The following is a 17,442-nucleotide window of genomic DNA, read 5'->3' as shown; positions in this document are numbered from 1 at the left end:
CGACTCGCCTATTCCCCCGCTCCCGCCGCGCCTCCCTCCCGCGTTGGGGAGCACCGTGCCGGGCTCGGGCGGGCACAGCGGGGCCATGTGCGCGGCTGGGGCGGGCACAGCGGGGCGGGGCGGGGCTGGCGCAGCCGCGCTGCGGGTGGGGGCGGGGCCCGGTGGCCGCGGGGCCGCCCCCCCCCCCGCCCGCCCCGCCTCAGCCGCAGCTCGGCGCGGCGCGGCTCGGCATGGCGGGGCTGCGCTTCCCGCAGCACGGCGGCTACTGCCGCGCGGCCGCGGCCATGAACCTCCTGCTCGGCGTCTTCCACGTCCTCCTGCCCTGCTTTCGCCCCGGGGAGGCGCAGGGACAAGGTGAGGGCACCGGCGGGGCGAGGCGGGGCGGGGGTGCCGGCGCTGCCCGCTCCGGGCTTGAGAGCGGAGCCGCCGCCCCCGCCGCCGTCCCTCGGGCGGCTGCCGCGGTGGCAGCCCGGGGACACAAAGGGAGCCGGGACGCGGCTCCCCTCTTCCCCCCACTCCAGTTCCCTTCCTCCCGGCCCCGCGGTGCCCGCCGGGCCACGCGTCTGTGCCGGCCCGCCCCTGCGCGGGGAGCCCCCTGCCCATCCGCGCTTTCTCTCTCTCTGCCCCCGCAGCCATCGAGCCCATCCCCGGCGTGGTGGAGCTGTGGCAAGCCGAGGAGGGGGAGCTGCTGCTACCCGCTCAGGTGAGGGGGCGCGGGGGGTGGGGGCGGCGGAGGGGTCGGGGGGCGCTGCGGGGCTGTGCGGGTGCGCTGGGGCCCGGGCGGCGGGCGCGGGGCGGGGGCGGCCTCGCCCGCTGCTGTCACGGTGCAGCCCCGTCCCCGCGGCCCCCCAGCCTGCGCCAGCGGCGTGGTTGTTCGGCTTCATTTATTTTCTGTTTGGGGTTTTCCTCCCACACACCCCCCCGCCCTTTTTTTTTTTTTTTTTTTTTTTTTAACCGGTGCATTTGTGGTCGGAACGCATTAGACGTGTGCCTGTCGTGAATATGCATATATTTATATCTAAGGCCTACTCAGGTGAAGCCATTTTCCCCCCCCTCAAATGACACATCATTTATGGTGCCGTTCCTCTTGTTCTAGCGCAATTTTTTTTTATTTTTTTATTTTTGTCTTGTTTAGCAGCTTTTATTAGGCAGTAACAAGGTTTGATAAATTCTGTGTTGGTGAGAGAAACCAATATGGTCCACTGCCCGGCGGGGCTGGTGAGTGAGGAGGGGCGCTGGAAGCAGGGTCTGGAGTTTATGGCATTTGAGGCAATCATTTAACTCGCACTGACGGACTCTGCCATATGTTGAGCTCGGCCTTCTAGACTTCAAGGCACCAGGCTCATAAACGGGAAGAAGCAGTCCTTAGGGAGATCATCTTATACGAGGGGCAAAAGCAGGTAATTTATTTGTCTTAAGCCCATATATCATTCTCTGTTTAGTGCTCGGCCATTGACACCCATTAATGTAAGGAAAACCAGCAGAAGTGCTGTTTCTTAGCTAGCTAACAATTGATGCTGCTTACCAGGACCCAGCATTTTGTACTGTGGTGTAACGAAAGTATTATCTATTGTATGTCCAGATAATTTTGTAAGATACATTTGTTGTATTGTACATTGAGATTTTGCCTGTTGCAGATGTGGTAGTAGCTAAGGAAAGGTGTAGGGTCACTGTGCAGAGATGCTTGAGGAGATCAGCCTTTCACGTCTGCGTTCTTTACATTGAAGATATTAAGATGCATTAGATGTAGAACTGTGTAATGTAGTTGTTTATAGTTGCTTCTCATAGCGAAGCTGCAATTGAGTGATGATGACGTGATGTTTACTTCCTGAGGAGATTAGATCCTCTTGGAAAACACTTTGTTCTTGAGCATCCTCATAAAAATAAGCTTTAGCTTGGCTAAAGAAAAACCAGGCATGAATGACCCATGAATTTGGCATAGTTGAGCGCATGTTCTTGCGCAGTTCTTGCAGCAGTGAAGATGAAGCTGAGCCTGCTGTTCCTCCATCAATTCCTTAGAGGCTATGTTAGTTATGCAGGAAAGAAAGAAGTCTTCTGGCTTCAGCTGTGACAGAGTGAGAAGTAAATCGCAATAGGCTTGCTGATTTTAGAGGTTAAAAGTCAGGTGAGCTGGTCTCTTGGGTACTACTGGTTCATTGATTGGTTTGCATGGTTTTCCCTTCTGAGCTTGAGGACTGCAGCAGTATCTGATGCATCAGTGACTACTCAAGCTGAACAAAAGGACCTGGGTTCCTCAAATGGGTTTTAAGACCAAAAGTTAGTTACAGGCCCGACATTTGCTCTTTCGTTTCCGTGTAAGCTTGGGCTTTACCCAGCTCCTGTTGGGCTTGGGCCCTGTGGCCACATTTGAAACCACCTTTTCCATTTGTTGTGGTGAGGAGGCAAAGCGGCTTCCCTAAATCCCTGCGGATATGGTGAGGGACCCTTTCAAACCTCTTTTATGGAGTGGTGGCACTGGTCTCTGGTGGCTGGTCATGGCTCTTTCCTGGATGCCCAAAGAGTTGAGGGTTGCCCATCCAGCCGCGATCCTCTGCTGTGTTTGTGAGGTCCTGAAGGCATGTCAGCATGTTGCACTCCTGGGTGACTGCTGGGTTGGTGAGGGGCACCAGTGGAGACACCAGCATCAGTTCCTGAGATCTAGAAAGTTGCTACATGTGTTAATTTCTAACTGCCCTTTGGTAGAGAGATGCTTAAACTTGAAAGAGATTTATTGCTTGTTGATCACTTTTCACTTAAAAAAAATGGTCTGACCTACTGCTGCTACAAGGATGTTTTCCATGCTCTTGTTCTTGCAAGAATAGACTTTCTTGGTTAAACCCTTGATGAGGGTTGTTGCCCAGTGTTCATGTATCCCAGCAGTGTGATGTGATGGTGTAACAGGAAGAACTTCCTTGCTTTTGAGTGGATAATAAATGTTGTTTGGTAGGGAATATCCAAGAGTTGCTTCATTCCAGTGTTCGGAGATGGGTCTTGATGAAGACTTTGGGAATAGGATTGTTCTGGCCCCTTGATTTTGTTTTTCCTGCTTCTTTTTGGAGGGAGTGTGGCACCAGTGAGGATTTCACCTGCAGAAGTGAAAAATCCAGGGAAGGAATTGTGCACAGTCCTCTGCCAAAGCACCTCCTTCCCACTGCTCTCAGCAGGAAAATGGATTAGGTTGCCCTGTCTGCCAGCCCTTTAGCCTGTTTCTGGCGGGTTACCAATGCTGTCTGATGGATGTTTTTCTCTTTCTGTCATGGCTTTACACTATTATCTTATTTTTCATGCATCATCAACTGCCTGCCTGTGACAGAGCAGTTTTGAGCATTCCTTGCTGCCTGCAGAATTTGAGGATGAAAGTTGGGTGGATTGGTAACCCATTCAGCCATCCAGCTGCCTGCACATGCTTTTGTTCCAGGAGCATGTAGCGAATAAAGACATCGCTTTAAGGGGCGAGGGAGGGGAAACAAAGCGTTTTAATATTTGTAGTTGCTTTCTGGGCCTTTCACAGCATCGCTTTGTCTACGTGAACTGCATGAATTTGCATGCTGGAGCGCAGCCGCCCAGGGCCCCCGCGCCTCCACCCCGCTTGGTTGTTCTACCTTCTGTTTCCTCTTGCTTCCCTTTCATTGTTTGTGCTTCTCGTGTGCCCCCTCCCAGCTTCCCTCTTACACATATTTGTGCTTTTCCTTTTTTCCCCTCCCCTATAGCACTTGTGGGCTTTGGATTCTGGCTTCCTCTGAAGCTGCAGAGCTGTTTGGGGATGGCTCACCTACTGCTCTCGCTCCGCAGCCGATCCCGAGGGGTGCCCGGAGCGCTGCAGTTGGTGAGGGTGTGCGTGGGCTCCTGCGCCGGGGATGAGGGGGAGCTGGCTGTATCTCGCCAGCTGACTGGCTTCCACTGGTCTGCTGCTTCCTCCAGCATTTCAGTGTTTCTTCCTGGATTCCCTTTTTAGCTCTGAGACCAGCTGGTCTTCCCAGTCGGATGTGGTGGCTGTATTCCCTTGTGGCCGTTTCTTCTTTCTTGGTGAAGGTGGTGTGAAGTGTGGGGTAACCACGGAGCACCCACTGACCTTGCTCACCTTGCCCTTAACCTCCCTTTTATACCAAATGTCCCTGGCATTTTGGCAGCTGGATTTTTCTTTGAAAACCAGTGGGATTTTGATGTGGAAAATCTTGAATGTGAGAGACTTGATTAGAGCAGTTGTGGTTTTTATAGACCCCTTATAATTTTGTGGTTTTGTGTGTTTGTTTGCAACTTGTTAATACTTACTTAAATAAAATGCTTGGGAGAAAAGCTCCTTTATGTAAGACTTGACACCCAAGCCATTCACCACTGAAGGCTGAAAAAGCTCCAAATATTGACAGCCAGGTTGTAGCACTTCAGTGCAAATCTGAAAGGCAGTTAGTTATGTTTTATTTTTGCTGAAAAGGAAAGAGTACAAGGAAAAGCACAGTAAGGGTATCAGGCCAGCTGTTTGCACAAGTGTATGAAAGAAACACAAATGACAATTGTTGTTCATGGCCTACACTGCTTAAAAGAGGTGTCAGAGGGTCATAGTTGCCTGTTTCTGTCAGTCAGAAACCATGTAGGTAGTTACTGGGAGCATCTGAAGGCACAGGCAGGTGGGTTGGGTACCTGCAGAGCACTTTCCCTTCTGCCCCTTCAGTTTGGAGGGAGGAACTACCTTGAAATGACATAATGAAGGTTAACTTGTAGTTCTTGTTATCACAACTGAAAATGACAGTAAGTCATCAAAATCAGTGTAAACCAAACTTTATTTTTATGTCAGTGCAGTGTATGACTGATGTGATGGGTTTTCTGCTGTTCCTGTGTCTCACATGTAGGAGATGAGCCAGATGTTTCTTTAGAGGAGCAGCTAGTGAATGTTTCAAGTTGCTTGCAGATGTTAAAGAGGTTACAGTAACTTGTTTCACTTTACTGTGACAGTGTTTCAGGTGCTTGAATTTTACAGAAAGATACCACAGTATTTACTGTATCATGGTTATTATAGGCACTGGACAAATACAGAGCTGCTGCCTTAGTTTTCACTTACAAGGCTCTGCTCGGGTCTGAAATATTTTATTTTTTTTCCTTCTCCCAAGTAGTAGCAGCTTGTCTTCAGTTTCTGTTCTTCAGTGCAGCTCAGGGGCTAATAAGGTTAATTGTTCTACTGGTTTCGAAAGCCGATGAAGACCTTGATCTTACATATATTCATCAGAGATACGCGGCACTGCAGTGTGTCATTAACGATCCCATCAGCTGTGCCCAAATTAAATGTACAGAGTCACCTACTTCAAAGCAGGGTTTGTCTGAAGACACACAATTTGAGACAGACTTGGGCTGGGAATTGTGTTCCTCTTTGGGCTGTTAAAAGGCTTCTCCAGACTCCCAGCTGAGCTTCTGGATGGTGCTGATAGGACTTGGGGCTGGTTGGCCATGCAGATTATGCAGTAGCTGTCAGCTCAGGCTCTTGAGACTTGTGTGACACAAGAGGGGCGCTTTCAAGGGCTTTCCAACACAAGATAAGCACCTGCCCCATTTTCAGGATAATGTTTGGAGGAAGGGGATTTTTTTTCTTTTCATAGGTAGACTGCTGGGAATTGCATTTTAACTTTCAGGAGGTGTTCCTTCCCACTGTAGTCCTGTAGTTTGAGAATGCTAGCTCTTTCTTTTTCCTTTATTTCTTTTTTTTTTTTTTTTTTTTTTTTTGGTAAATCCTCAGTGTAAATCTGCATGCACATGTAGCCTGGAGCACACAGAGGAGTGAAGATAGGAGAAAGCTGGACAGGGAGGTCTGTGTGTGAGAGTGATTTTTAAATTTTTGTTTTTCCTTGCATAATTGAGATGTGCCGTGGCTGCACTGTAGATTGGGAAGTTTGCTTCATTACGGCTTGGTGAAAAGTGAAGAGGAGAAATAGTAAGGTGGCTAGTGTTAAGGGTGAGCACAGTGTAATGACACAGACCCAGGGTTCTGATGCCTGGCAGATGCTAAGCCATTTAAAGGAGGAACTAAGCCATTTAAAATGAGGATAGCATGCTGTCTGGCTGTGGCAGAGGAGCTGTTTCTGGAGAAGATGCATAAAGAGTCCTCTGGTTCTGCTTGGTATCATACTGAGGTCCTAGAAGTAAAAAAACAGCTTGGAGAAGCTGGAAAACATGATGGATTTGTATCATGCCGTCCTGTTGGGGTCTAACAGCAAGACTTAGCAAGGTCTCTAGAGGACATGACTGGGTCTTCATGGAGGCTGGGTGCTGGGACCTCTAGGTAGATCTGTGCTGAAGAGCTTTGTGGTGTACTGCAGATCCTGGACAATTACATGGTGTCTCCAGCCTCTGGGCAGGCATACAGAAAGATTGTCAAGTCCTCAAATTAACTTATACTTCCCTGTCAGTCTTGTTCCAGATTTGGTTATGTTATGGTGGAGGCTGTGCTGCTTCCCTTGTAGGAGCTGCTTGTGACAAAAGACAGAAGTTCAGATCCATCTGGTAGCTTTTGGCAAGATCTGTATTAATATTAGCCATAAGGTCATTATTTTAGACACGATAATGTTAATTATTAGTATTAATGTTAACTTTAGTCATATTTGCTGCCATAGTGGTTGCCATTTTTCCTAACATCGTGAAGCTCAGGTCTTCAGAAATCCTGCTGCCTGTCCCATTCAGTAGGCAGGTAGGGCTGCCTGATCTGTGTAAGCATCTGAAGCCACTAGAAAAATGTTTAGTGTTTACAGGTGTTTTTTTTTTCCAGTATGTAAGTCAAAGCTGGTGGCTTGGGGCCTGTTCTTTGGTATGCTTACGTGGGAAACATGTAGGAGGGGTGGTGGAAAGTACAGTCTTTTAATTTAAAAAGATTTTTCCCCCTTACCTTTTCATTGCTAAGGTCTGTAGTTCGTGTCTTGTAGAACCATCACCTGCAGAAGGAGAAGCTGGGAAAACTCACCAGCTGTTCCTGGCAGGATGACTGTGACCTCCTCCTGAAAAATGTTAATCTCCCTAAAGTTGTCCCTGGTTTCATCAGCAGGGGTTGAGTGGCTGTAACACACTTCATTTTTAGTTATACCTAAAGCTTTCCTGGAGATCTGGACCAGTTCAGAGTTGCTACCTCCTTGTTTTAAATGGATTTCCTGCAGGGAGCTCATTGAACCAACAGTTGAGTTCATTTCTGTAGACAGGTCAAAGTGGTTTGTGGTGAACTGCAAGCTGACACAGTGCAGCTGCATGTCTTGAAAATTACCTGAGTGCAGCAGCTGAGCTAAGATGATGTGTTCAGAGCTTCTCTCTCTGCTTTCTGTGTGTGCTGCTCATCAATGGTAGGATCTGGGTTTGGGACCTCACCATGCCAATTGGAACGTGATACTTTGCCTTTGCTTTTGAGATTGACAGGTGATCTGCATTTCAAGGCATTCTGCATCCTATTTCTTCAGATACTAGCTATTGAAATTTACTGGTGGGGCAGAAAATTTGAAAGTGGAGGAAATAGTCTTCCTCTAGTTGGAGGGCAATTGATTGCTTTGGGTAGAAATTCTGTTTGTGAGTGGATTTTGTATAGATGCATTTGCATAAATGGAAAATGAGTCTGTTCAGTCAGCATTTGGGAAGGAGCAGCAGAGTAGCCAAGTTAAGTCACCATTTATCTTTTGCTAGATGAGCCGAAACCTCAAATGGGATATCCATCAACCACCTTACCTGACTCATAAAGGAGTTGTAGGAATTTTAGATTTCTGAATTTGTTTTGCAAACAAGTCACCTGATAATCCATCTGTGATTGACTTGAAAGTGATACATATGTCCAGTCCTGAGATTCTTACATGGTATTTTCTCTGTTTGTCAGGCTGATTCGGAGGAGGATGTGGAAGAGCATCCGCAAGAGCAAAGGTAAGCTAACCTCAAATGGAAGCAAGAGGTCCTTGAAATGGACTCAAGTTCATTTTGGTTTTTGCTTTAGGAAACACCAAAGCGTAATTGGGCAAACTGCTAAAAAATTACTGTTTTCTCCTGCATGTTAAATTGTTTTTTCTTACTTGTGGCTTACAATTTTCTCAACTTAATGTTAATATTGATTTATTAGCAAAATCAAAAAATGTGTGCTCAGTGTATGCAAGCACAAAATACCTTCTTGCATCTCTCTTAATCCTGTCTCTAAGATGGATTTGCTTCTCATTGCTTTCACACACACAAAAAAAATGTTTTGTTGTATATTTTGTAATTGTAGCCACAACTCTGCTGTTTCTGTTAATATCAGACCTTCTGTATTTTGAAAAGTTGGGTAAATAGCATTACAGATTATTTTTTAAATACACATTTTGTTTCCTCTGAGTGTCCAGGTTAAAATGCTTGGACATCTACCAGGGAAACACTTCCTTCCTTTGGTATGTGTTAACGTAGTCACGGCTTTCAGTGCCATGCCAGCCAGAAAGATCACAAGACTTAAAATAAACATGTGTAACAGCACTGTTTTCTGATGGCTGCAGTTAGCCACAAATGCTTTTCTCATCTATCTCCAGTCTTTGCCTTTAGCTAAGGTTTGAGAGCAAATAGATCTGATAAAACACAAACCTTGCTGGGAGCTGGCAGAAGGAGTAAGCCTGGGGGGTGGGAATGGGATGGTTATGATGGGTCAGTCCTGCCTGCAAGGCTTCTTCACATGGCTTTTCCCCTTCTGTCCCATTGGGAGCCTTCTCATCTGAACCCAGCATCACATTGAGGCTCCTGTGCCTCATCTCTGTGGGAATTACAAAGATGGTTTGGAAACAGGATGTGAGAATTACTGCGGCTGCTGACAGCTGGTGCTGATTACTTGTGCTTGCCTAAGTGCCCCAATTCCTACCTGCAGAGGGGATTTTTTTTCTGCCTCCTCTTGTGAAAAGAAGTGTAAACTACTGAAAGCTGTATTTCCCTGCACAAAAAAAAAAGGTTCTGATTTTTTCATCTGGGAGCTATTATATTTTGGATGCAGAATCTTTACTGTGTAACTTTATTGCCTGCATGCTTTCTTTATTGAGAGGTAGTCAGAAGGAAGTAGTCTCTTACGCTGTTCTTTAAGATTGTTTCTGATTGTTTCCTTAGTAGGCAGAGAGATATAATTTAGGTGAAAAAAAAATCTCTACTTGCCTATTTTTCTCTGGAGGTGGCTACTATGGCAATATTAAAAATATTATTGAAAATAATTAGTTCTTGAGACTCAGAGAGGAAAAAGTGATTTGACTGGAGTTTTTTTTAGGTCATTCAGGTGCTTAAAATTTTTTCTAGTAATTATTCATTTTCAGAAATGAACTTGCTTTTTGGGAGTAAAGTTTGTAGAGGTTTCACATGCATGGTGGAAACATCCTTCTATTGTTATACTGAAATGCTTCAGGAAACTTGCCTAAACCAATTCTGGCTTGTGTGCATCTTCTAGACTGTTTTGGTTTGCTGCTGTATGTAAACACATACATAGACCTGTGTGTGCTCTATATATTGAAGGAATGTTATAGTGTAGATTTCATGAGGAAGAGCCAGCAAAGGTACATTGGAAACACTAGAATTTATTAGTTTATTTCCAGATTAATTTTCATTCCCTTGGCTTACATTACTATATGGTGAAATCATGGGGATTTCCTTTTCCTGTAGCAGCAAAACCTGAAGCTTGCAGCACCTTCATCTCATTATCTGACTGCATGCCCTGGGGAAATCAGTTGAAGCTACTGTAATTGGATGTGAAGCCCCTAGAAGCAAAGCACCTTAATGTAGGGGTATTAGCAGAAGTTAAAGGAATAGAGAAATCAGAAATTTCCCCAGAGATGAGGGAAGTAGAGAGGGTTCGTCATCTTGGGGCATAATGGAGAAAGTCTCTTTCCAAAACATTGTTTTATTCCGTTTTTAATTCTAGGTTAGTGGGTTCCCTGGGAGCTTGATAACCTACTTTGAAAAAACCAAACACAACAAAAGCAGTAAAGTATTAACAGTTTTCTAACAGACTTCCTGTGCATGTGCATCATAAGATCTTACTTTTGGGGTGGTCTTCTTGGTTTGCTGTTCTTGTGGCAAGTGCACAAGGGAGCTGGATGTGGTCTTACAGTTTCTGCCTTAGGGTTAGCTTTAACAAATAGAGAAATTTGCATGGAGGTAAAAGACAAAATTGTCAAAATAGCAATTTTTGCGATGAGCTGTTTCAGAGGTGAATGAGAAATGGTTGATTTGTAGGTCCATGGGTTTGCAGCTGCCCCGAGTGTGGAGATCATTATCATCCCCTTGATTTCTACCCTATGATTCCTGCTATTCTGATTGCTTGGTTGCTTTGTGCTGTTTTGTGTCTCTCTGGCTCAGAAAATAAGAAATACAGCACAGTAGACACTCGAATACTGCTTCAGGCCACAGACTTTGAGAGAATTAAAGTCATGTGTATTTGGACTAGCCTATTAAAAAGCTTCCAGTTTCCTTAAAAACTTTTCCTTACATTTGGAAGTTAGGAGTGAAAAGACGCCTTTCATTACAGTCCATGACAGGTGTTAACAATAAAAGGTTTTGTTGTTGTGTTTGGAGGTTTTTTTTTTTTTTGTACTTTTGCCCCTTCATCCTGGTGAATCCTTTGGTTGCCACAACTGGCAGTAGTAGATTTTTAAAGTTTAGGTGCTTGCTGAAGCAGCATAATGAGTCAGCACCCAGGGGAATGGCCTGAAGTTGTGTTGGGAGGTTTAGGTTGGATATTAGAAAAATTGTTTTTCACCTTTTCTTGTTGGGCACTGGAACAGGCTCCGCAGGGAAGTGGTCACAGCTCCAGGCCTGGCAGAGCTCAAGAAGCATTTGGACAATGCTGTCAGGCACATGGTGTGACTCTTGGGGATGGTTCTGTGCAGGGGCAGGAGTTGGACTTGATGATCCTTGTGGGTTCCTTCCAACTCAGCATCTTCTGTGGTTCTGTGAAATGCAGAAGTCTGGCACAAATAGAGACAGTACTGTCAGGTGATGTGCACAAATCATGCTATCAAAATTATTAGCTTTCTACTTCAAGGAAGTAGTCATTGGGCTACAAAAAAAAAAAAAAAAAGGAATTTCACTTGTATGACATTAATAGTACTTAGGTTTTGAGGGCTTCTGCAGAGAGGCCTTTGAGGACGCAGTTTTGCAGCTGGCACTTTAAGGAACATTTGCACCAGAATAAACTGCTGTACTCAAGATGTGAAACATATATTCTTAATATGAGATACACAGTGATTGCCTATGAGAAAGGAAATACATAAAATACTAGAAGGATGGAATGAAATTAGCCAGGAATTTTCCAGCCTTTTCCTATGGTGAGGCATATTTTGCTTTGAGTAGATAGGTATCAACGGCTAGGAAAATTCTGAGTGCGATGCAGTTGGCTCAGTCAGGCATTTCTGCTGAACCTTTGATCGCTGGAGAGCGTTTGACCCTGTGGACTGGAGCTCTTGGGGCAGTAGATGGTATCGTCTCCCTGTGGGTTCCTGCTAGGGTGTCAGTGCAGCATGGGAGTGACAGCTGATGCCCAGCACTTTGACCTCTCCTGATTGCTTGGTGGAATTACTCCTAATCCTATTGTTTTTGCTGTGTCTGTGAAATATTGCTCCAGATGTGGAGGAGGAATTGAAGGTAGAGGCAGCAAGGGAGTAGCTTACTAGCTGCCTGAGAAGAGAGCAAAGCAGCTGAGGCGCACAGACTGCAGAATTGCTGGAGGGTTTAGGGAATACTTAAGAGCTGTAGTTACAACATTGGCTTCAGGAAGAATCCAGAGTGGCAGTGGGAGAATGAAGAATGAGCCTGCTCCTCATTGCGAGGCTGTACATTGCAGTTTCTCCCTGGCCATGACTTTGTCTCCAGTCAAGAGGCACAAATGAGGGCTGGCGCTGTAGATGGAGTATTAAGACACTTTAGAGTTGACTCATCCTTCCAAAAAGCCTTCGGTCTTAGTGCCATAATTCTTGACAGTCCAATTGGAAAGTAGTGGCATGGGACTAGTGGTGTGCCTGCGCACCAGATAGCTTGCTTGGGTGGTAGCTAAGGCAGGAAAAGAAAGATTGAAAAATAGGTTAGGATCAACCAGATTTTCTTTTTCCTTCTGCTTTTTTTTTTTTTTTACTGAAATGAATAAAAACTGATTTTGTGCCAGCAGAAATGTCTGAATATTAAAAAAAAAATAAGTTTGTTGCATTTATTTTTAAAATGTCTTCTATTAAAATCAAAGTGAGTATCCATTGAGAAAACGTTTCAAAATGAAAAGCTGAAAAGTAGTTCTGAGAGTGTCAGTGAGTGCTTAAACTATCTGAAAGGAGCTATCTTATTATTTTCAATCTAAGCTTGTATAGAGTACCACTGATCATTTAAATTGTTACTAAACTTACCCCAAAAGTAATCCTAGAATATGCTTGGTCTTGTAATAGTGAAAGCTACTTTTATTAAGTTTTAGTGTTTTTTAAAAATTTTTGTTTTACAAAAGAATCAAAAATCCATGTACATGATAGAAAAGAAAAAGCTGACTTTCTTGGGAAAAAACGTTTTAGTCCCTTACTGTAAGGACTTTTAGTCCCTTTAGTCCATTACTATGCTTGTATAAGATAGCAATTTTTGCAATATGCGCATGTTTTTAGTGGTTAGCACTAAAACCTTCTTCAGTATTGGCTAACTTGTTTTTAGTTGATAAGTCGTGGCTGTTGTGCCCCACTTCCACTGTATCTAGATCACCAAGGGACTACTAATTTTAAATTTTACTGGATGCCTAAAGAAATTAAATTTACTTAACATAATCCTTAGAAGTAAAGGAGGAGAATTGAGATGGACACACCCACCTGTAACACATGGGTGAAAATCCCTAAGGAAGCACTGTAGGGAGCACAGGATATTGTGAAACTGGACTAAAAGCAGTTTACTGAAAAGAATTGCAAGAGGTCAATAAAATTGGAAGTTCTCTTGTAGATGAAGAAACAGATAGTTCCTTCCAAAATAATCAGTTTTACTCTTCCTCTCCTTCCTTATGCTTTTGCCAGGCACAACTAGGGTGGCAGGCTGAACTCCTGCCGCTTTAATTGTTTATCTCTGTTTTATGTGGCAGTTGATTCACTGATGAACTTTGCCTCGCTGAACTTTGTATTAGATGCTGTTAGGGACAGCTCTTCCTCTGTGTGCATTGCTTCTTCCAAAATACTGGTCCTTTTACAAAATTACATTGCTTGCTTGATGGTAGAGGGAGTAAAAATGCTTTGTTTTTTTCCCCGGGACATTGTATGGCAGTGCTGTGTGCTAACAAATGTTTCAGCTGTTATTTGTTTCTTTATTTCTAAATTGTTTTTAGACATTTCATAAATGAGAGAAGTTGCCCAGGCCTGTGTACAGCAAACTGAGAGGTGACCCTGTGATCATGACATAATGGCAAATGACAGTCTTGCACTTGTTTGCAAAGAGCTGTCAAACTTCTGTCCTCAGTGTATGTCCTACTTGACCATGATGGAAATACTTCAAAGGTGATGTGTGGCCATATTTAATTACTCTTAGACTTGCTGTTGCAGTCCCACTCATCATGAAAATCTTGTCTTTTTGCACTGAACGAGCTCTGCTGGAATGTGTATATTTTTCTCACTTGTGTGCGCCCTCTTGGGCTGGAGGATGTTCATGGTTGAACCAGAGACTCTTTGAACTGTGTCAGCTCGCATGCTGCCTAGAATGCACTTTCTCATCTGTGGCTGACAACTCAGCTTTGAGAAATGAAGGCAATCTTGGTATGGTAGTTGCAAATTGGCACTTCTGCATTCATATGGCTCACGGTGCCTTGAAAAGCCACACAGGCTTCTATGGAAACAGCAGTTTCTGTACTGGTAAGAATAGCAGGCTGGGGCTGTGAGGTCATTGTTTGCACAGGGATTAGTGTATATGGAGAAACTGTGTTTGTGGTTATGTGCTACTGGAGGAAACTTTCTCACATGTAATGACCTGTTTTAAAAGGACAAGTAAACTATGCTTTACATTTTGGTGCCCTATGTAGTTCTTTCTTTGTCTTCCTCTGTTAATTTCTTCACTTTCTGTTCTCGATATCTTCTGCAGATATCTTGCTTACTGTCTTATGGCATCTCTACTATTTTTTTTTAAGCTTCTGTCTGGGCCATGCCTGAAATGATTGTAGTTTCTCTACTGCCAGAGGATGAGGATGTCTTTCACTCTGTTGCCTGGTGCTGTCCCCTGCCTTGTGCAGCCCTACAAATTCTCTGGATTAGAAGAACTTGTTTTATTGCCAGGATAACATTTACTTGTGGTCATTGTTGGTTTGGTTTCCCTGTTGCTCTCTGGCAGAATCAGCTGAAAATGTGCACGGAAGTTCTCCCTCAATGTCTACAGCCTGTTGTGTGGGATGGGTGCCCTGTATCACCTGCAGGATGGGGTTTTGTGTGTTAGGAGTAACGCCTTTGGGGCCGTGGCTGTGGGGTGGGAGTGGGGTAAAGCATTTGCACTGCGATGATAGCTAGCCTGGGGGACAGCTCATGGGTTTTGGGTGGATGGCATGGCGAATCACTCAGTGGCAGCATTGTGTAGACAGTTGCAAGCTGGTGCACACATGTGTGCATTATTTGTTGTGCAGGATTTTTTCTTTGGCACTTGGTAAACTCCTCATAGCCTGTCCTGTGCTTTGGGACAGAACCCACCCAGAATGCATGGCCTTTCGAGTCAGGACAAGCCTGGTCTGAACAGGTGGGACAAGGACATATGGTGTCTTATTTCCCATTGTGTTTGGTTCAGTACTGGCTGCGGAGGCAGATCTTGTGGCACAGCCTGTTGGTGTTTGCGTTCAGCAAACACATGGGGAAGGTCAGCTTTTAATGCCGGGCCAGTCGCATGCTGCGAGGGCTGTGCAAGCCTGCTTGGGAACAGGGCATTTTTCTTGTTAAACTTAACCTGACTTGTTTTGAAAAAGGGGATGTTGGGACACATTTTGTGTGTTTAGAGAAGAGGGGGGAAAAAAACCAAAGAAAAACAAAAGTAAACATCTGCTATGGCATGTTTGTCCATGTTCATTTGTAAACTTTGTGTCCCCCTAGCCTGCACCTGCTGCTTCTGTAATATAAGTAGTTCAGAATAGGAACTTTCTTCTTATGCTTTTACATTTTAATACACTAGTAATGGATTTCAGATGTCTGTTAATCTCCGGCTAATCTCTGATTTGTGGGCAGTGGGACACAAAGCATTTAGCCTTTGGTCTGTGCATTTATTATTAATAAATTATTTTCACCTCCATAATAGCTGTTTCTTAGTTGCCCATAAAAGGACTCAATTTGCAGTAATGTTACCATTTTACAGTTAAACAACAGACATCTGAAATTGTAGACGAGTGTCAGCAGTCTGAAAAATTGACACCCTGTAAGAATTCAGCTTTGCAGTTTTTCTACTGTTGCAGATTGGCAAATTGTGACAAAATAGAAGAAAGCTTAAACAACAGTTTGCTCACTTGTAGGAATTTGTGTAGAGTCTGCTTCTGAATGATCAACCCCACAACTCTGGTTTGATTATTATAAGCAGAGCATAAAGTATCCTGAAATCTATCTAATGCAGTGTAATAAAGAGCTATAGGTACTGCTATTACCTAGCTCACATCTTCGTAGATACTCAAAGGTGACATAAACCTAACTTCTAATGACTCACATATTTTCATTTGATGAGGAAACATGCTCTAGGAAAGCTCTGCTCATGCCCTGGCAGTGGCTCTGACTGCATGACTTGTGGGCAAGTAGGTGAAGGAGCCTTTTCAGTAGTTTTGGTGTTTGTCATAATAACGTAAGTGAAAAGATGAACAGGAAAACAACATCAACACTGCTTGTAGTTTAGTACTGGTTATAAATAATAAATTTTAAAAAACATCTTAGATTGTCTTAGACATCATTCTTTATCCACTTTCTTCAGTATCTGCTTTGGGAAGATACTTTTTCTTTTTGGTGGTTATTGCAAAATGACCAACTCCCTTCTTCATCAGGACAGAAGGGCCCTGTCCACTTCAGGGAGGGGAGCAGTATATATAAAATATTATTCTAGCATGTGGCAACAGTGTGTATTAACTCTTTTGCAGAGTTCTGAGTACTCACCGCAAATATTTGCTTTGTATTTGTAGAAGGGTTTGCTTTTATCAAACAAGCTAATCACCTGAGAGAAACATGTGATCAGTATGAATAATTCAGGTGTCTGCTTGTTGTCTCAGAGGTCCACGGTTCTATGTTATGTCCAGGCTGCCAGCTGAGATAAGGAAGATAGAGAGCAAAGCTGGTGGTGTTGTCACCTTATCTTCTTCTCCACCTCCTGGCCTCAAAGTGGTGTACAAATGAAGCTGAAGATTATTTTTTCAGGTTTTTGTGCGCGTGTGTGTGTTTGTTTGTCTTAGTAACTTTTATAAATAGTAATGGAAATATAATTAGACAAGGATAACTCGGGATATTTTGTGTGTGTGTACAAAACAGACCTTACTTTCTGTAGAACAACTGGACTTTATACAAACATGGGAATTTCTCACAGACAGTGAAGAAGCTTTTTTTGCTCAGAATTATGAGGAAAAGAAAAAAGAAAAAAAATATTTTCTGAGAGGAAGGTGAGAACTAGGTCTCTGTTCTTACTGTGACTTAAGTTTTCATCTTCCCATGTGTGCTTCAAGATGCTGTTGCAGAGCTCTAGCTGGTTGTTTACCATCTGACCCACCTGCATACCAGAACTCTGCAGATGGCAAAATCAAGAAATTTGGAGTGCAAAATAATGCTTTTAGTTACTGCTTGATAAAAGCCAACTTCAGCTTTAAAACTTTGTGAAGACACATGAAGAAGCTGTAAAGACTTGGAAATAAAAAAGGGAAAGTTAAGATGGTGTATCCTGTTCAGTGCTATTGAAAGCATGAGCTGTGTTGACTGGTTCATGGTCATATATATATGAGTTATATTTTATGAGAAAGAAAAAGTTCTGTTTAAAATATTTGTTTGCAACAGCATGTTCTGTAAAAAAATATGAGAAATGTAGAAAAAACCTCAATATTTATTAAGCCTAAAACTGCTTTTTTGCCAATGTGATAGTAACAGAAAAGCAGTAACATAGCTGCACTTGCATTATGAAAGAACTCGCTTCCTTTGCAGTACTAAAATTTGAAACTGATCTGGCTTTTGGAGACACTTGTATATCAATAGCATGATAATTTGACACATATCAAAATGCTTGGGAAGACTTCCAAAAGGCTGGATTTTAAATGTATCTATATCTATGTACATAAGTGTGTGTGTGTGTGTGTGTGTGTATGTGTGTGTATGAAAAAACAGCGACCTTAAGCCCAAATTGTTCTGGCATAGATTTTTGCTAACTCCTTTGCATATAAAAGTCATTATATATTGCTTTCCAGGTTTTTTTTTAATTGCTATTCATTATTTTAGTGTTTCTCTCTGGATCCTGTTTATTTTCTTTGAAGCATAATTCTTTTGTTACAGACATATG

General features: G+C 43.6%; 1 protein-coding gene across 4 annotated transcripts in view; it reads left to right on the top strand.

Annotated features, from left to right (window-relative positions):
- Window positions 1-204: 204 nt before the first annotated feature.
- The window catches only part of TMEM131L (transmembrane 131 like), a 79,553-nt gene continuing 62,315 nt past the window's right edge, over window positions 205-17,442 (top strand). For all 4 annotated transcript variants that reach the window (XM_088056998.1, XM_014260821.2, XM_088056997.1 and 1 more), the window contains exons 1-3: window positions 205-354; window positions 633-703; window positions 7,835-7,878. In XM_088056998.1, the coding sequence (XP_087913124.1) occupies window positions 231-354; window positions 633-703; window positions 7,835-7,878 (239 nt within the window). In that variant the 5' untranslated portion in view covers window positions 205-230. The remainder of the gene's footprint in view (window positions 355-632; window positions 704-7,834; window positions 7,879-17,442) is intronic.

Source organism: Pseudopodoces humilis, chromosome 6 (assembly GCF_049639895.1).
Source record: "Pseudopodoces humilis isolate 2021_Gansu_Grassland_sample_001 chromosome 6, ASM4963989v1, whole genome shotgun sequence".
NCBI lineage: Eukaryota > Metazoa > Chordata > Aves > Passeriformes > Paridae > Pseudopodoces > Pseudopodoces humilis.
Note: the sequence above shows the minus strand (reverse complement) of the source record. Positions and strands in the feature narration are given on the sequence as shown.